Here is an 18,309-nt window from a genome sequence, read left to right as displayed (position 1 = left end):
CCACTATGTCTGCGCCAAAGATGATCCTAAATTAAACTAATCTCTGCCTCACGTAATCCACATCTCTCCTTTCCTTGCATATACATTTGCCTATCTAAAAGCCTCTTAAATGCCACTATCATCTCTTCTTCAACACTATCCCTCAAAGCTCATTCCAGACACTCACCATTCTCTGCATAACAAATACCTGCCCTGAACATCTCTTTCAAACTTTTCCCCTCTCACCTTAAAGCAATGCCTTCTAGTCTTGTCATTTCCATCGGGGTAAAAGCTCTGACTGTCTACCCTATCTATGCCAGCTCATAATTTTATGAACTTTTAGCAAGTCTCACCGCAACCTCAGAAGTTCCATAGAAAATAAAGGGCCTGTCCCACTTTCACGACCTAATTCACGACCTTTTTTACTCGTGGACATTTTTCATCATGTTGAAAAAACGCCCCGACCTACTTGATGCCACGAGTACCTATGACTAGCATCACGGCCTGCTACGACCTACCTACGACCTCCTACGACCTTGTGATGACCATGCTGCGAGTATGAGACAAGGGCAAACTCGGCAGAGGTCGTGAATTAGGTCGTGAAAGTGGGACAGGCCCTTAACCCAGGTTTATCCAACCTCTGCAGCTGAAATCCTCTAGACCAGTTAGCATTTTGTCAATCCTCCTCCGCACCTTCTCCAAAGCCTCCACACCCTTCCTCTAATAGGGCGTCCAGAACTACACAAATTACTCCAAAATGTATCTATTTTTCATATCTACGGCAGGGTAGCGTTGTGGTCGAGATACCGCCTTACAGCGCCAGAGAACTGGGTTCAATCCTGACTATGGATCATTGTCCCCAGTATGTGTAGGGTACTGTTAATGTGCGAGGATCGCTGGTCGGCAAGGACTTGGTGGGCCGAAGGGCCTGTTTCCGCGCTGTATCTCTACAACTAAAAACTACCAGGCCTCTGTGCTCCAAAATGTCCAAACTGGTCCAGCCTCTCCAGATCGCTAACACCCTCTAATCCAGGCAGCATTCTGGTAACCCTTCACCCTCTACACAGCTTAACATAATGGATGTGCGTGCACACATTTGCCTCGTAACGATAAGAAAGGGTGTATGTCATATACCTCGAAAACAAAAAGTAAATCTCATTTTGTATCAGGGCGTGTGATTCATGGGACTGAGTGGAGCTCTGAGCAGCCGTCACCTTTATATTTCATTGTGTAAGAAGGAACTGCAGATGCCGGTCCCGACCCGAAACGTCGCCCACTCCTTCTCTCCAGAGATGCTGCCTGTCCCGCTGAGTTACTCCAGCTTTTTGTTTTTACCTTTGGGTTTCAGGTCTACTGGACTCTTGGTGAGGGAAAGCAGTCCAAACATAGATGAACTTATTCTGTAGTCGTGTTTCTTGTTCACAGGCGCAAGAAAGAGATCATTGAGCTCCACATTCAAGTGTCGGTGAAAGAATTCAAGCTGGTAGGTGGCAACGCTGGTTAAAAATGTGCAGACGCTAGAAATCTGAAATGAAACACAAAAAGTGCTGCAAGCACTCGGGGCAGGGAGAATTTGTGTAATGAGAAATAGAGTTAAGACCCTGTCCCACTTTCCTGAGTTACTCACGAATTCTCCCGAGTTTTCCCCATGATTCAAACTTGGAGAATGTCCGTAGCGGGTCCATAGGAGGCCGTAGGAATCCGTAGATATTTCGTAGCGGCTCGTAATGCCAGCCGTAGGTACTCGGGGCATCAGGTAAGTCGGAACGTTTTTTCAGCACGTTGAAAAATGTCCACGAGTAAAAAAAAATAGCCCCGAGTACCTACGGCTGGCTAATACCGTAATTCTCCGAGTTTGAATCAAGGGGAAAGCTCGGGAGAATTCGTGAGTAACTCGGGAACGTGGGACAGGCCCTTTAATGTTGCCAGTCAAATGCCTTTTGTCAGAACTGAGAGAGAAAATAAAGGTAGTTTTAAAATGCAGGGAGGGTGGCAGGAGGAATGGACAGGAATAAGGGGCCGTCAAATGGGGTCACTATGCAATGACCCAGTGATTTTTCTTGTCCGTGTTACTTGTTGCCAAGAACAGAGCAGTATATGTGCAGTGGGTTAGGCTATACTAATCTGCTGCACCTTTCAAAATTGAGGGCCGCACAGTGGCTCAGCGGTAGAGCAACTGCTTTACAGCGCCAGAGACTCGGGTTCGACCCCGACTACGGGTGCTGTCTGTACGGAGTTTGCACGTTCTCCCCGTGACCTGCGTGGGCTTTCTCCGAGATATTCGGTTTCCTCCCACACTCCAAAGACGTACAGGTTTGTAGGTTTGGTATCAATGTAAATTGTCCCTAGTGTGTGTAGGGTAGTGTTAATGTGCGGGGATCACTGGTCGGTGCGGACTCGTGGGCTGAAAGGCCCGTGTCCGCTCTAAAGTAAACTCTCCAGCCCTTCACCAACTGGTCCACATTCAAAAGTAACCCCTCCTACTAACTGCCAACACTCGCCATTCCCTATTCTGCCCCCAGCTAATCGTCCCTCTTCATTGAACTATCCCACTCACTGCATCCCGCTGGTCACCGCATCTCCTCATCCATTAATTATGTCAGTGTTCTATTGCAGGCTTTAATGAGCCAGTCGAAGAATGAAAGCAAACTCCAGGAAAAACATGCAGGTGATTTTGAAGAAATTATGGAAAAGGAAAAACAGGTAACAGAATGGAATGAGTTTGATTCATTTATGTGAACGTTTCTGGAGTTGGATGGTGTTTCCGATCTTTGAATGAAATTATGTGGAATCTGATGGAATTTAGTTGAAAGATGGAAATCTGGGTCGGGTAGTTATGTACCGTGCCTGAAAGGTTGCAAGTTCATTTTTGAGGACTTTGTCTTATTTCTGAAGCTGCGTCCAGTTTTTCAGAAACCCTTTGATCAGAATTTGCTCCTCTGTGTGTTTGAAATAGTCACTTTCTGAATGTCAGAAAATGTTAGACCATTGATCCATTAACAGCACCGGCACATTTGTTTCTAAGAGGAGACGCATTATCTCAAACTAAATCTCAGAACTTATCAAACTTAAGAGGAAAAGCATTTCATTTAACAGGGTGGCAAGTGAGAAAACTGGTCAGAGCAATAATAAAAGACAGAGAATGACAAAATGAGTTCCACAAGGATTGGTGATGGGTCTGCTGATGTACGTAATATATATATATAAATAACTTAGACATACATGTAGATGGGTTGGTTAGTAAGTTTGCAGATGGCATGAAGATTGCTGGGGTCAGGGACTGTGAGGAAGGCTGTCAAAGTATACAACAGGATATAATTAATCTACAGATTGGAATGGAGAAATGGCAGATGGAATTTAATCTGAGGAAGTGTAAAGGGCCTGTCCCACTTGCATGCGATTGCATGCTTTTGGCGCAACCAAACGGAAGCGGAGTTCACGTGAAGTACGCGCTAAGTTCGCGCGTGACGTCATTTGCGTCATACTTACCAATCAGCTGGGCAGGAGGCGGGCCGACTGAATTTGTGCATTGCACGGCGTCGGGCGGCGACGTCATCGCGCAACGCCATGCGCTAGGCGTACGCTGTCAACACGCAGCTTACGCCGTCAAGACGCTGCGTACGACCACAATGCGCCTGCGTGCCGACAGGCCGTTGGCGCGCGAAGATTTCGGACACTGTCAGATTTTCGGAGCCCCACGCGATCTCGGGACCTGTCCCGCACAATTCCACGCTTCTACGTGGGACCGGCCCCGCGCGGCCATACGGTGCCCGTACGCCTCAAGCGACCACGTTTGGTTGCGCCAAACGCATGCAATCGCATGCAAGTGGGACAGGCCTTTTAGGTGTTGCTCTTTGGGAAGTCAAATGTACAAGGAAAATACATAATGGTCATGACTCTTAACAGCATTGATGTACAAAGGGATCTTGGGCCCAAGTGCATTTCTCCCTGAAAGTGACAACACAAATATATAGAGTGGTAAAGAAGATATATGGTATGCTTGCTTCCATAAGTCGGGGCGTTGAGTAGAAGAGTCAGGATGTCTTGATGCAGCTTTAATAAGACTTTGGTTAGGCCACATTTGGAGTATTGTGTGCTGTTCTGGAAAGCCTCGTTACTGGAAAGATGTGGAGGCTTTGGAAAGTGTGCAGAGGAGGTTTACCAGAATTATATCTAGATTAGGGTGTATAAAAGGCCATTAGAGTCAAGATTATTTCCTCAGGATGGAAAAATCAAATACTAGCTTTAAGGTAAGAGGAGCAAAGTGTAAAAGAGTGGCACGGTGGCGCAGCGGTAGGGTTTGCTGACTTACAAAGCCAGAGACCCGGGTTCATTCCCGACTACGGGAGCTGTCTGCACAGAATTTGTACGTTCTCCCCGTGGGTTTTCTCCGAGATCTTCGGTTTCCTCCCACATTCCAAAGATGTACAGGTTTGTAGGTTAATTGGCATGGTATAAGTGTAAATTATCCCCAGTGTGTGTGGGATAGTTTAAAGGTCGGTGTGGGCCGAAAGGCCTTTTTCCGCACTGTATCTCTAAACTAAACTAAAGATGTGCGGGACAATTTTTTTTACATAGGAAATGAGTGCCTGGAACATTGTGTTGGTTGAGCCAGATATGTTAGTGGCATTTAAGACTTGGATAGGCATATTGGTATGCAGGGAATGGAGGGATATGGGTTAGGTGCAGGTAGTTAAGTGATGGTCTTGGTGTCATGTTTGGCACAGACATTGTGGGCTGAAGGGCCTGTTCTTGTGCTGTTATTTTCTATGTGCTGATAAGGATATAGGGATTCTGCAACTGGGTGTAGGCAGTCGGAAGAAGGGTTTCGGCCCGAAACGGTGCCTATTTCCTTCGCTCCATAGATGCTACTGCACCCGCTGAGTTTCTCCAGCACTTTTGTCTACCTGGGTGTAGGCAAGTTGAGTAGTGGGTGAATAGTCATCAAATGACATTTAATATGGAAAAGTAGAAAGTTATGTACCATGGTAAGAGGACTATTCTCTAACTGGAGAAAGATCGCAAATGAGCGCAATATGGTGTTCTTAGCCACGAATTGGAAAAACGTTAGCAAGCAGCTGAAGAAAGCAGGGAGGAAGGTAAGTAGCTTGTTGTCCTTTATTAAAAGATAGTTGGTTTTTAGAACTAGGGAAGTAAAGTATGGGATACTGGTGAGGTCGCACCCAGAGTACTTCAGGTGAGTTTGAAAAATGGTTTTGATCCAAAGCGTTGCCTATAATTGTGCTCCAGAGATGCTGCCTGACTTGCTGAGTTGCATTCTTCCTAACATTCCAGCATTTGCAGTTCCTTGTGTCTCCTCGAGTACTCTACACAATTCTGCTCTCCTTTTTTATGAAAGAGGGGGTGGACTGAGTGGGCCGAAGGGCCTGTTTTCTGCGATGTATCTCTAAAGTTCTTGCATATGGGGTGCACAGCCTAAAGTTGTAGGCCAAGGGTAGACCATCCAGGCCAGGACAGCATCAGTTACTGGGTGGATGGCTTTGATGCCACCAGGGAAAAGCCTCAGTGGGCAGTCATTCACGATGTGTGTGATGGTCTGGTCTGGATGTCTGCTGTTGTAAGCAGGGGTGTCTGTCATCCCCCACTCATGCAGGTGATGGGCTGTTCTTGCATGGAGGGTGCGGATTCTGTTCAGGGTTAGCCATTGCTTGCGATGGAGGTCAAAACCCGGTGGTTTCACTGTGGGGTCTGTGATGACCTCTCCGTTGTTGGTGTTTACATCTTTCCAGGCTCTAAAGTAAACTAAAATAAAAAGATATACCAGCACAGGAGACAGTCCAAAACAGATTCACGGGGCTAATTCTGGGGTTGAGAGGGTTGTACAAAAGAAATTAGATCTATATTCTTTGGAGATTAGTGAAAAGCATGGGCGGAAATCCTGGGGGGGGGGGGGGACGGGGGACAGGGGGGTACGTCCCCCCCATGTTTTTAGAGGTGGGGGACAATCCCCCCCCATTTTTGTAATCCGGATTTTGAAATTTGGTGGTAAAAAAATCTATTAAAAATCTCCACTTTCCGCGAAACAGTGGGGGTGGGACTGATGATCGAGGGCGCCGATTGGACGAGAGTGACGTCGGTCAGCAGGCAGTGGGGGGGGGGGGCAGGACATGATGATCCAGCGATCATTGGAGGAGGGAGGTGTCGGCCAGAGGCGGATGTTGGGGTGGTGGGGCTGAGGATAGAGCGCGGTGATTGGAGGAGGGAGACGTCCTGGTGGAGCAAAGATCATAGAACGGAGCTTGAATCGGCCCGTTCGCGGGGCCTTTCATCGCCCGGCGCGGCTTAAAATCGGCCGCGGGATCTTCCACCGCCCCGCAGTCAAATTGCTGCGTCGAGGCGATCGAGGCTCCCGATGTTGAAGACCCTGCCGGGCGATTCAAACCCCACGATTCGGGGCAGACAAAGTTGCTGTTGTTGGAGTTCGGTGTCTGTCACCAACCAGGTCGGCTCCCGATGTTATCGCCCGCAGGGCCCACGGCAGAAGCCTCGCTTGTGTGTGTGCGCGCGTGCGGCCACCCAAAAATTTGTGTCCCCCCCATGTTTTGATAGCGATTTCCGCCCCCGGAGAAAAGAGTAGTTTTCTTGTTGAAATAAATAAGGGATTGCACAGTGGTGCAACGGTAGATCCTGACTCAGGTTTGATCCTGCTGTCGTTCTCCCTGTGACCGCATGGGATTTCTCCTCGTGCTCCGGTTTCATCCCACATTCCAAAGACGTACAGGCTCATAGATTATGTAGGAAGGAACTGCAAATGCTACCTTTGATGTCAGGGGAGGGGGCGGGACAAAGATAGAATGCGGGCGGAGACAGTGAGACTAGTGGGAGAACTGGGAAGGGGGAAGGGGATGGAGAGAGAAAGCAAGGCCTATCTGAAGTCGAGACCCTTCAGACTGAAGAAGGGTCTCGACCCGAAACGTCGCCCATTCCTTCTCTCCAGAAATGCTGCCTCACCCGCTGAGTTACTTCAGCATTTTGTGTCTATATAAGAGCAGATGTCGTTCTCTGTTAAAAGTATTTAAACAAAGAAAATAATTGATAGATTGAGCATTGGGTTGACAGTAAATGAGTCATTAATCAGGGAAAACCAGGATATAACTGACAAAATCATTCTTTTTTGCATCAGTCTTCACCATGGAGAATTCAATAACATTCCAGAAATAGGCATGAATTGAATGATTGGAAGTGATGGGGGAACTTGTCGATAAATATGATCAAATATGGTCCGGAGCTAATTGTTTAAAAAAAAAAAAATGTTTTTTTTAATCAATAAATGTATTCAATTATTAAAAAATAATATTACATTCAAATAAAACAAATCAGAGCCCACCACCATAATACAATACAAACAAATACCCTTAAGAAACTACTATACAACTATGTTACAATCCTTATTGAGAATGCATTCAACACCCTGCGTTCCCGGAACTCCCCCAGAGTGCCCGTGGACAGGGCGTATTCCCTTTCTAACCCCACCCAGGCACGGACGTAACCCCGGAAAAGGGGCAGGCAGCCGGCTCGGGTACAACCCTCCGTGACTGGCCGGAGCAAATTGTCGGGAGTAACAGGCTGACAAATCTCACGGTCCTGGGCGAAATCCCGAGGAGTTTAAAAAAATGATGAGTGAGAGGAATAATGCATTGGTTTTACTTTTGTGAATTTGCTTAGGTTTAAGGATAGCTCTTTAGGTTGGAAAATAGTGAATGTAACCCCCTGATTAGAAAAAGGGCAGTCAGCTTCATACCGATAGGGAAAATGTTAGTGGCTATTATTAGAGAGCAGATCACTTTGAAAAATTAACTCATGGTAATCAAGTGAGGTCGACATGGTTTTGTGAAAGGGGCATAAGGGGAATAAGAATTAACTGGAAAGTGCACTAAATTGATTTGTGGGCGACTTTTGATTATTGCAGAAAATAGAAACTCATGGTGGAGGAAGCGGTGTAATTGCGTGGGTGGAAGGATAATGCATTAGAGGAAGCGGAAAGCAGGCTTAAATACTGATTGGCAAAATGTTTAGAAGAATGTGAGATCTTCTTGTTAAAATATATAAGATCCTAAATTAGTCCTGAGTGGATTGATGTGAGGATGTTTTCACCAGTGAGAGGATCAAGTAAGAATTTAATTGTTCTATCTGGGACATATGACAATAAAACACTCTTGACTCTTGTAACAAGTGGTGTGCCACAAGGATGTGTGAGGGTCTCATAATTTGTGTAAGTGATTTGGGTGAAGGGGTGCAAAGATGTTGTTGCTAACATTTCTGATTATACCAACATAGGTAACAAACTAAATTGTGAACGAGACATAAAGAGATCATGCAGGGATAAAGATGGGTTAAATGTGGAGGCAAAGATCTGGCTGATGGAAGAAAATTTAAAAAAAAATACTATCTTAAGGGTGAGATTGGAGCTCAGAGATAGAAAGGGATGTGAGAGTCTTAGAGTGGAGGAAGGAACTGCAGATGCTGGTTTAAACCGAAGATAGACACAAAAAGCTGGAGTAACTCAGCAGGACAGGCAGCATCTCTGGAGAGAAGGAATGGGTGACGTTTTGGGTCGAGGCCCTTCTTCTTCGGACTGAAGAAGGGTCTCGATCCGAAATGTCACAGATTCCTTCTCTCCGGAGATGCTGCCTGTCCCTCTGAAGGTCTTAGAGCCTGATTTTTGGAAGGCTTGTATGCAAGGAGAGCAAGTAATTAGGAAAGCTGACAACATGTTATTTGGGAATTTGGTGAATTTAATATAAAATTAGGAAGGCTATACTTCAGTTAATTTGGGTAAGGGTGAGACCACATCTGTATATTGCGTACAGAATTAGTCTTCACTTAAGGCAGGATGTTAATATGTTGGAAGCATTTTAAAGAACGTCGACTTATACTGGAATGAATGGGTTGTCTCATGCAGGCACGGAACTCGCTATCAAAATATGGAGGGGACCGTGGGACAGAGGAGACACTCACACACACACATGCGCGAGGCTTCGGAGGCTCAATCCAGCGCTAAATGCAGCTCAACTCTGCCTGTCTCGCCGGGTTAACCTACAGCCCTGACTGGACTGACAGGACACCAGCGCTGCTTCTCCGCGCTGGTCATATTTCCCGCAAGCCCAGACAGGTTAACCTGGCGGGACAGGCAGAGTTGAGCTGCGTTTAGCAATGCTTCTCTGCGCTGGCTGTGGGCCTGGGGGTCTGACTCCCGACCTCTCTGGCCACCCGTGGTGGGGGGGGAGGGGGGGGGGGGGGCACTCGTGTGGGGGCGGGGCAGCGCCGTAGACCCGGCCGGGATCGATCCTGGCTGCGGATGAGGCGCAGGTCTGTGCCACATCTCCCTCCTCCAATCACCGCACTCTATTCTCAGTCCCCCCCCCCCCCTACTCCTCCCTCCTCCAATCATCGCACTGAATCATCATGTCCTGCCCCCATTGCCTGCTGACCGACGTCTCTCTCGTCCAATCGACGCCCTCGATCAGCAGTCCCACCTACACTGTCTCGCGGAAAGCGGAGGTTTTAAAATCCGGATGACAAAAACTTGGGGGGGGGTGTCCCTCACATCTCAAAACATGGGGGGGGACACAGACGTGGCCCCTCTGGCCCCCCCGGGTTTTCCGCCCCTGGTCTCATGAGGAAAGGTTGGACAAGCTAAGCTTGTGTCAGTTGATTTAGAAGAGTAGTATGCGCGGATTACCCTATCCAGCGAGGCTAAACAGATGTAGGGAGGAACTGCAGATGCTGGTTTACACTGAAGATAGACACAAAATGCTGGAGTAACTCAGCGTGCTGGCTGGCCCGCTGAGCTCCTCCAGCATTTTGTGCCCATCTTCGAGGCTAAACAGGTTCTTTCTTCAGAAGAATGTGAGATCATCTTGTGAAAATATATAAGATCCTAAGGGGTCTAGAGCAGATAGATGTGAAGATGTGTTCACTAGTGAGAGCATCTAGGTAAATCAATTCAAAATCACCGATCATTTAAAATTGCAGAACATAGAAATTCCTTGTTGCAGAGGATATTGAGTCTCTGGAATTCTCTATCGTTATGGAGTCTAGCTCATTGGAAGTATTTAAAGGGGAGAAGATAAATATTTGAAAGATTGGGGGATTGAAAACAATGGATCTGACAGTGGAGTTGACTCCTTGGATAGATCATCCATGATCATACTGAAGGCCGGACAGGCTTCAGGACCAAGGTAGACACTAAATGCTGGAGTAACTCAGCAGGTGAGGCAGCATCTCTGGAGAGAAGGAATGGGCGACGTTTTGGGTCAAGACCCTTCTTCAGACTGATGTCAGGGGAGGGGGTGGGACAAAGATAGAAAGTAGGCGGAGACAGTGAGTCTAGTGGGAGAATTGGGATGGGAAGGAGAGAGAACGCAAGGGCTATTTGAAGTTGGAGAAGTCAATGTTCATACCGCTGGGGTGTAAACTACCCAAGCGAAATATGAGGCGCTGTTCCTCCAATTTGCACTGGGCCTCACTCTGACAATGGAGGAGGCCCAGGACAGAAAGGTCAGATTGGGAATGGGAGGGGGAGTTGAAGTGCTGAGCAACCGAGAGATCAGGTAGGTTACGACGGACTGAGCGAAGGTGTTCAGCAAAGCAATCACCGAGCCTGGGTTTGGTCTCGCCGATGTAGAGAAGTTGACACCTGGAACTGGCTTCAGGAACAAACTGGCCTTCTGCTCCTCTTTTAACACGTGTTCTTCTTGTTCTTATTTTATAAGTGATAGGAAAAGAATTAGGTCATTCAGCCCTTCAAGTCTACTCCGCCATTCAATCATCGCTGATCTAACTTCCCCTCTTAACCCCATTCTCCTGCCTTCTCCCTATAACCCCTGACATAACATATTTCTATGTTTTCCTATTTTCTCATCCACTCCCTACACACTAGTGGCAATTTGACAGAGGCTAATTAACCTACAAACACCCGCACAACTTTGGGGCATTGTCACACATTTCCTGTGTGAAGGGGGGGTGATTGAGACACGTAAGATGCTGAAGGGTCTTGATAGGGTGAATGTGGAGAAGATGTCTGGTCTAACTTTAAGACAGGAATTGGGTGAATTTTTCTTTCTCTCAGAAATGTTCTTCCTTAAAGGGTGATGGAAGCAGTGTTTTTGAATATTGTTAAGATGTAGACGGATTGATCCTTAGTAAGTAAAGAAGGGAATTGTTATCATTGGATAGGTGAGAATGTGGTGTTGAGTTTACAGTGAGATAAGTTACGGTCTCACTGAAACCTGGAGCAAGCTGAACAGGCCAAGTTGCCTGAACCTGATCTGAATTAATCTGTTTGTATTACCCCATGGTGCCACATATGTGTCTACATCCTGTAGACTGTAGTTGATTTAACAGAGTATATCATTCACAAGATGTCTACGTTTAAATGATAATACTCCTCATTTTGAATGAGAAAGTTGAGGATTCAAGCTAAATCTTGGGATGGTATAGGCAAAGGCACTCAAGCTTGCACTATTGTGATCTGGTTTACCTCAGATAACTTTCTGTCCTAGGCCTCCTCCATTGCCAGAGTGAGGCCTAGCGCAAGTTGGAGGAACAGCACCTCATATTTCGCTTAGGTAGTTTACACCCCAGCGGTATGAACATTTACATCTCTAATTTTAGATAGTCCTTGCTTTCTCCCTCCTTCGCCTCCCCCTTCCCAGCTCTCCCACAAAGCCTACTGTCCCCGCCTCTTCCTTTCTTTTTCCCACCACGCCCCCCCCCCCCTCGACATCAGTCTGAAGGAGGGTCTCGACCCGAAACGTCGCCTATTCCTTCCCTCCATAGATGCTGCCTCACCCGCTGAGTTTCTCCAGCATTTTTTGTCCACCTTCAATTTTTCCAGCATCTGCAGTTCTTTTCTTAAACAAATACTTTGGATAACTGGTCATTTATTGTACGTTTATTTGTGTTGTTGTGTTTAATGTGCGTTTAAAGTTGCAGCAAGTACATACGACATGGATAAGTCATGTGGCATGAATAGGTGTCTAAAACTAGAGGGAATCATTTCAGGTAAAGAGATGAAAGATTTAAACGGCACCTGAGGGATACTTTTTCACACAGAGTTGTGTGTATATGGAACGAGTTGCCAGAGGACGCGGAAGAGGCAGGTATAAATTATGACTTTTAAAAGACTCTTGATCAGGTACATCGGCCCGAAACGTTGCCTATTTCCTTCGCTCCATAGATGCTGCTGCACCCGCTGAGTTTCTCCAGCTTTTTTGTGTACCTTCGATTTTCCAGCATCTGCAGTTCCTTCTTAAACACATGAATAGGAAAGATTGGGCGGCATTTAGGCCAAGCACTGCCAAGTGAGACTAACTCAGTTCGGCAACTTGGTTGGGATAAACTGTTTCCATGCACTCCGACAAAATAGTTTTGCAGTGTATCCACTGCTATAATGCAGGTAGGGTTGCCAACTGTCCCGTATTAGCCGGGACATCCCGTATATTGGGCTAAATTGGTTTGTCCTATATGGGAACACCCTTGTCCTGTATTTGACTGCTACTACTCAGGTTGAGGGGACTGTCCGGTCCCGCCTCACCCATCCCGACGTAGTGCAGCCCATGGAGTGCAGCAGCAGCACCTCGCCCATGGCCCCATCGGTCGGCAGCCCGGCCAGCTGTCAAACCTTCGGACCTTCGCTTACCGCTGACACCACCACCCCTCCTTCTCACGGCTGATCATCGTTTCATGAGTTGGACGGGGCGCCGGACTTTGCGTTTGACTTCGCTAGGCCCGGGCCAAAACTCCTCAGCTGGCCCGCCGGCTGGGCTTTGTGTGCAGTCCAGCACCCAGGCCAACTCATCATTCACCCAGCCACGGCCGAGTCGGTCAATGAATTGCCGTCGGGAATTTGTCCCCTAGTTTGACCCTTTGTCCCTTATTTAGGAGTGAGAAAGTTGGCGACCCTAAATGCAGGATATATGGTCCAATGCTCACTGCAATGTTCCACACAGACCAGTGAGATAAGGACCAGACAATCTGTTTAAGGAAGTAAAAAATATCTGACGACAGGAACTAAGTTTGTGGAATCCATTTTGGAGACTTTGGTTGAAGGATAATGTGGACCATGCTAGCAATGAAACGTCTACTATTCCTTGGAATAGGACAATGGGATGAACTGGGTGGTACGGTGGTGCAGCGATAGAGCTACTGCCCAACAGCGCCAGAAATCTGGGTTCGATGCTGACTACAGGTGCTTACCTGCACGAAGTCTGTACGTTCTCCCCGTGACCTGCGTGGGTTTTCTCCGAGATCTTCGGTTTCCTCCCAAGATTGATTGGTTTGGTATAAATGTAAAATTGTCCCTAGTGTATGTAGGGGTAGTGTTAATATGCGGGGATTGCTGGTCGGCGTGGACTCAGTCGGCTGATGGGCCTGTTTCCGCGCTGTATCTCAACTGCATCCATGAGGGGGCAGGCAAGGACTTGCTTCACTGCCTCATCTGAAAGATAGAATCTTTAACTAGCGTGCATTCCCCCTGCAAGAGGCAGGGCCAGTTGTCCAGGGCAACATTGCTCAATGTGAGACACGATGCCTCAGCAGGCATAAATCAAGAACCAGTCTCACCTTGGTCACTCCCTCTTCTCCCCTCTCTCCTGGGGCAATAGGTTCAGAAGTTTGAAAATGCATACCTCAGTTCAGGAACAGTTTCTTCCTAGTGGTTGTCAGGCAACTGAACGGTCCTCTCATCAGCGACAGTGTGGTCCTGGTCTCCTATTTACCTCAATCACGACCTTTGTACTGTCTTTAATCGAACTATATCTTGTAATCAATGTTGTACCCTTTAACCTTTAAAGGGCCTGTCCCACTTTCACGAGGTAATTCACAAATTCTCCCGAGTTTTCCCCTTGATTCAAACTCGCATAATGTTCGTAACGAGTCCGTAGGAGTTCGTAGATATATTGTAGCGGCTCATTATACCAGCCGTAGGTACTCGTGGCACCAGGTAAGTCGGGACGTTTTTTCCAGCCCGATAAATAATGTCCACGAGTAAAAAAAATGGTCGGGATGAAAGAAATTGCAACTTTTTATTCATAAGGAGGGCATCGAAATGGTCGTGGGAATTCGTAGACATACTCGTAGGAGTTTGTGAACATAGTCGTGGAAGGTCGTAGGAGTTTGTAGATTACCACGATCTTGATATTATTTTAGGTCCTTTAAACTCGGCAGAGTTTTGAATTAAGTCATGTATCGTCTTTTCTTTAATTGGATAACACACAAACATGGATGTTGCCCGCACTTGAGGGCCTCAGCTATAGGGAGAGGTTGGGAAGGCCTGGATGGGAAAGGTTTAGAGGGGTAATAGACTAAGTGGGACCCGTTGGGTCCCAGTCACACTGGTAGGCCTGGTCCCCCAACACAACCCATTCCCCAATGCAATATTCCACCACTCACCCATAGCCCCTAACTGCGCAGGCGCGGCTGATTTCCCCTCATCCCCCAGCCCCTCCCCCTCCTCTTCATGTTTGGGAAGGGAGGAGGGGAGGGAAGGGGGGTGTGGGGTGGGCGGGGTAGAGGGAAGTGGGGGTGTGTGGGCAGGGGGTTGTAGGACAGGGGAGAGCATGGTGTGGGGGGAGAGCGTGGTGTGGGGGAAGGGGGGGTGGGGGGAGGAGGGGTGTGTGAGGAGGTGTGTATGTGGGAGGAGGGAGGATGTATGTGGGGGAAGGGGGTGTGTGGGGGAGGGGCGTGTGTGTGGGGGAGGGTGTGTGCGGGCGGGGAGGTTGGTAAGAGGTATGAGGTGGGTAAGATGTATGATGGGGGGAGTTGGGTTGTTGTGGGTGGGGAGGGGTGTGTGGGTTGCGGGGGGGGGTGGTGGGGGGATGGTGGGGGTGTGGGGGGGAGGGGTGTATGCACAGGGGGAGAGGTGTGTGGGCGGAGGGGTCAGGGGTGTGGGGGTGGGGGGGTGTGGGGGCGGGGGGGGGGGGGGTGTTGTTGGGGGGGGAGGGTTGTGGGGGCGGGGAGGGAGGTGTAGTGGGGGCGGGGGGGTTTGGGGGCGGGGAGAACTCTGTGAAAAGACGGGGTTGTGGGGGAGAGGGGCAGGAGCCAGCGAGGGGGACCAGAGGGGAAGAGGCTGGAGCTGGCGGTGTGATGGGGACTCACAGCGGGCGCTGGTCGCTGAACGTTTTCCTCCACTGGGATCAGAGTCTCCACTTTCCGTCTCCATCTCCCGCGCCGGGCCGGGCTGGGCCGCTTTCGGTACCTCCAAAAGTTGTGTCCGGTTGGAATCCTCCGCCGGCCATCCTCAGCTCCAGTAAAGACACGATGCCGCAGGAAGGGGCGGACCGTCCCGCTGACAGGAGAAAAGACCAATCCATGTGGTGCTGACTGGCAGGGGAGAAGATCGATCTGCGCACAAGCGATTTTTAAGATTTTTAAACCTTGCTAAATTTTACAATAGACCACCGATCGGAATACACGCACACGCAGCATAGGAGAACGGTGAGTGAGCTGGCGAAAAATCGTAGCGCTATCGCCTACCATTTTTGCACGAATAGAAAGACCGCCCAAACCAGAAGTGAACAAGATCAGAGTTTTAGTTATAGATGGATGGATAGACAAATAGATGGATAGATAGATGGATGGATAGACAGATGGATGGACGGATGGATGGATAGATAGATAGATAGATAGATAGATAGATAGATAGATAGATAGATAGATAGATAGATAGATAGATAGATAGATAGATAGATAGATCAAACGCAGGGAGGCGAGACTCGTGTAGATGGGGCACCCTGGTCAGCTTGGGCAAGCCTGGGCCAAAGAGCCTGATCCATGCTGTTTGGCACTGTGACTCCATAAACAAAACATTTTCACTGCACCTTGGTACATTAATAAGCTAAACTAAACTAATGTTGGAATCTTGTGTAAAACACAAAGGTGCCGGAGGAACTCGGTGAGCCAGACAGAATCTATGGAGGGAATGGACATGCAACATTTCGGGTCGGGGCTCTTCTTCATACTGAAGAATGGTTCTGACCTGAAACGTTGCCTGTCCATTTCCTCCACAGACGTTGCCTGCCCTCTGAGTTCCTTCAGCACTGTGTGCTTTGCTCAAGTTATTAATGTCAGGTCTAACTGAATTGTCAACCAAGATTAATGGATGGATTATCCTGTTTTCTTTGTTGCTTTGATCATTCATTTTTGCCACTACGAATGAACTGAGTCACAGAATGTGGAACATTTTGAGTCACTGTGTAAACTGGTGTTGTGCAATTACATTCGTAATGCCAGAGGATCTGAGGCATTATTAATGATTCACTCTCTGCAATCAACATGAGCCAATGTTCAGCATCTAATTACCTGTTTTTCTCATTGTTCTCCCTGACACGTAGTACCAGCTGGAGGCCCAGAATGAGTATGAGGCAAACATGAAGGCCTTACCTCACGAGGTATTGGAGCTGATCAAGTCGATGTTAAACACTAAGTTTACGGATGAGCCGGAGAGAGTGGTGTATGAAGGGAAAGATCTGGCAGGAACAGCGCCATGTGACTCATCACCCACATTGACTGATACAGAGGACACAGTTTCTGTGGTGACTCAACAGCCCAAGAATGACCAAAAAAATAATGTTAGGTTATAATTATAATTTAATATTGAACTACCAGTGGTATCTGGTTAGATATGGTCCACGTGTGAAGTGGTAGCGCTAGATTGACTAGCAGGGAGTCCAGCTGTTTTCAGTGTGTTTTACTGGCCTAAAGTGGCACCCGTTCATTTATCTTGTATGGTAGTTTACAGGAGGTGACATACACTTTGTTAAGATACTTATATTCAAGTGGAGATTGGACTGGCTTTGGAAAACTGCAACCTTGTTCTGTCAATTTGGTAATGTTCCTCTTTCCATATATTTAGTATGTTCTTGTCCATTTAGTCAATAATCTAATTCAGTGCAGAAACAGGCCCTTCGGCCCACTGAGTCCGCACCGACCAGCGATCCCCGCCCATTAACACTATCTTACACACACTAGGGACAATTTACACTTATACCAAGCCCATTAACCTACAAACCTGCACGTCTTTGGAGTGTGGGAGAAAACCGAAGATTTCGGAGAAAACCCACGCGGTCACAGGGAGAGCGTACAAACTCCGTACAGACAACAGCCATAGTCGGGATCGAAGCCAGGTCTTCGGCGCTTTTCGCAAGTGCTGTAAGGCAACAACTCTCCTGCTGCGCCACCGTGCCACCCTAGGGCTCATGTCTAGGGAACTACATTCTCATTTTGCCCTTTAATGCTGGTACAGTAAGGTCACACAAATTAGTAAGAAAGTTATTTTATTATATCATGGATATTACAGTAGATTTACAAATGTAATAAATTGGAACATTTGGGCAACCAGTACTGCTTTGTCTGTCAGGAAGAACACTAGATGGAATGGGAAAAGGCAGAGAAATTGAATTATGAAGAGGTGCTTTTCTTGGAGAAAAGGCATGGGGTGAAAGGTCAAATGGTTTCTTTTGTGCTCAGTGAAACGAGATGCTACAGCCAATCTCTTTGAGGTTCATTATCAGTTAATCAGTTAATTTCCTTTGTATCTTATAACATGAAACTATTTCTTATTTACTGAGTGGGCTTTAAGCTTTGATTTCTAGATCACATTAGACATTATAAGTAGAATGCTGTTGACTAGTCATCACAGACAGAGCCATCAGTGTCTGAGGATATTTAGCGCTAGGGCTATGATGTTCTCTCCTGCAGGGAGATAACTAGATGAAGCTGCATATTGCACTAGGGAGGCTGAACTATACATAGATGCTCGTTTGCAGATATCATGGCACGACTGACTATAAACATAGAATAGGCACATACATCCAACTTAGTCTGCTGAGGCTCCGTAAAATCACCTGGTTATGAAATATTTTGATGATTTTCTTAATATTGGAGTTTGAATCATTGTTGCAAATGCTTTTGGCAATAAAATCTGATTCTGATATTGTGTGGAATTTAAATTTTTTTATTAAACATCGTGACCGCACGTGGGCCTGTTGATGCGAGCTCATATCTTTTGCCAGAAAATGGAGTAACCTGAAATTTGGCGTTTATTTCAACTGAATTGTTCAGTTCAGAATATGGGCAGGTGGTGGATACAGAGGAAGGAGGCAAGTGGCGGATTTAGGCAGTGATTATGCCCAATTACATGTTTAAGAAGGAACTGCAGATGCTGGAAAATCGAAGGTACACAAAAATGCTGGAGAAACTCAGCGGGTGAGGCAGCATCTATGGAGCGAAGGAAATAGGCAATGTTTCGGGTCGAGACCCTTCTTCAGACTGATGTGAGGGGGGGGGGGGGCGGGAAGTAGAAAGGAA

General features: G+C 47.4%; 1 protein-coding gene across 1 annotated transcript in view; it reads left to right on the top strand.

The window, feature by feature from the left end:
* plcb2 (phospholipase C beta 2) overlaps positions 1 to 16,985 on the top strand; it is a 142,581-nt gene extending 125,596 nt beyond the window's left edge. Inside the window, exons 30-32 of the mRNA XM_033026598.1 lie at positions 1,405 to 1,462; positions 2,596 to 2,682; positions 16,335 to 16,985. Coding sequence (XP_032882489.1) covers positions 1,405 to 1,462; positions 2,596 to 2,682; positions 16,335 to 16,583 — 394 coding nt within the window. The 3' untranslated portion in view covers positions 16,584 to 16,985. The remainder of the gene's footprint in view (positions 1 to 1,404; positions 1,463 to 2,595; positions 2,683 to 16,334) is intronic.
* The last annotated feature ends 1,324 nt before the right edge of the window (positions 16,986 to 18,309 follow it).

Source organism: Amblyraja radiata, chromosome 9, assembly GCF_010909765.2.
Source record: "Amblyraja radiata isolate CabotCenter1 chromosome 9, sAmbRad1.1.pri, whole genome shotgun sequence".
NCBI classification, from domain to species: domain Eukaryota; kingdom Metazoa; phylum Chordata; class Chondrichthyes; order Rajiformes; family Rajidae; genus Amblyraja; species Amblyraja radiata.
Note: the sequence above shows the minus strand (reverse complement) of the source record. Positions and strands in the feature narration are given on the sequence as shown.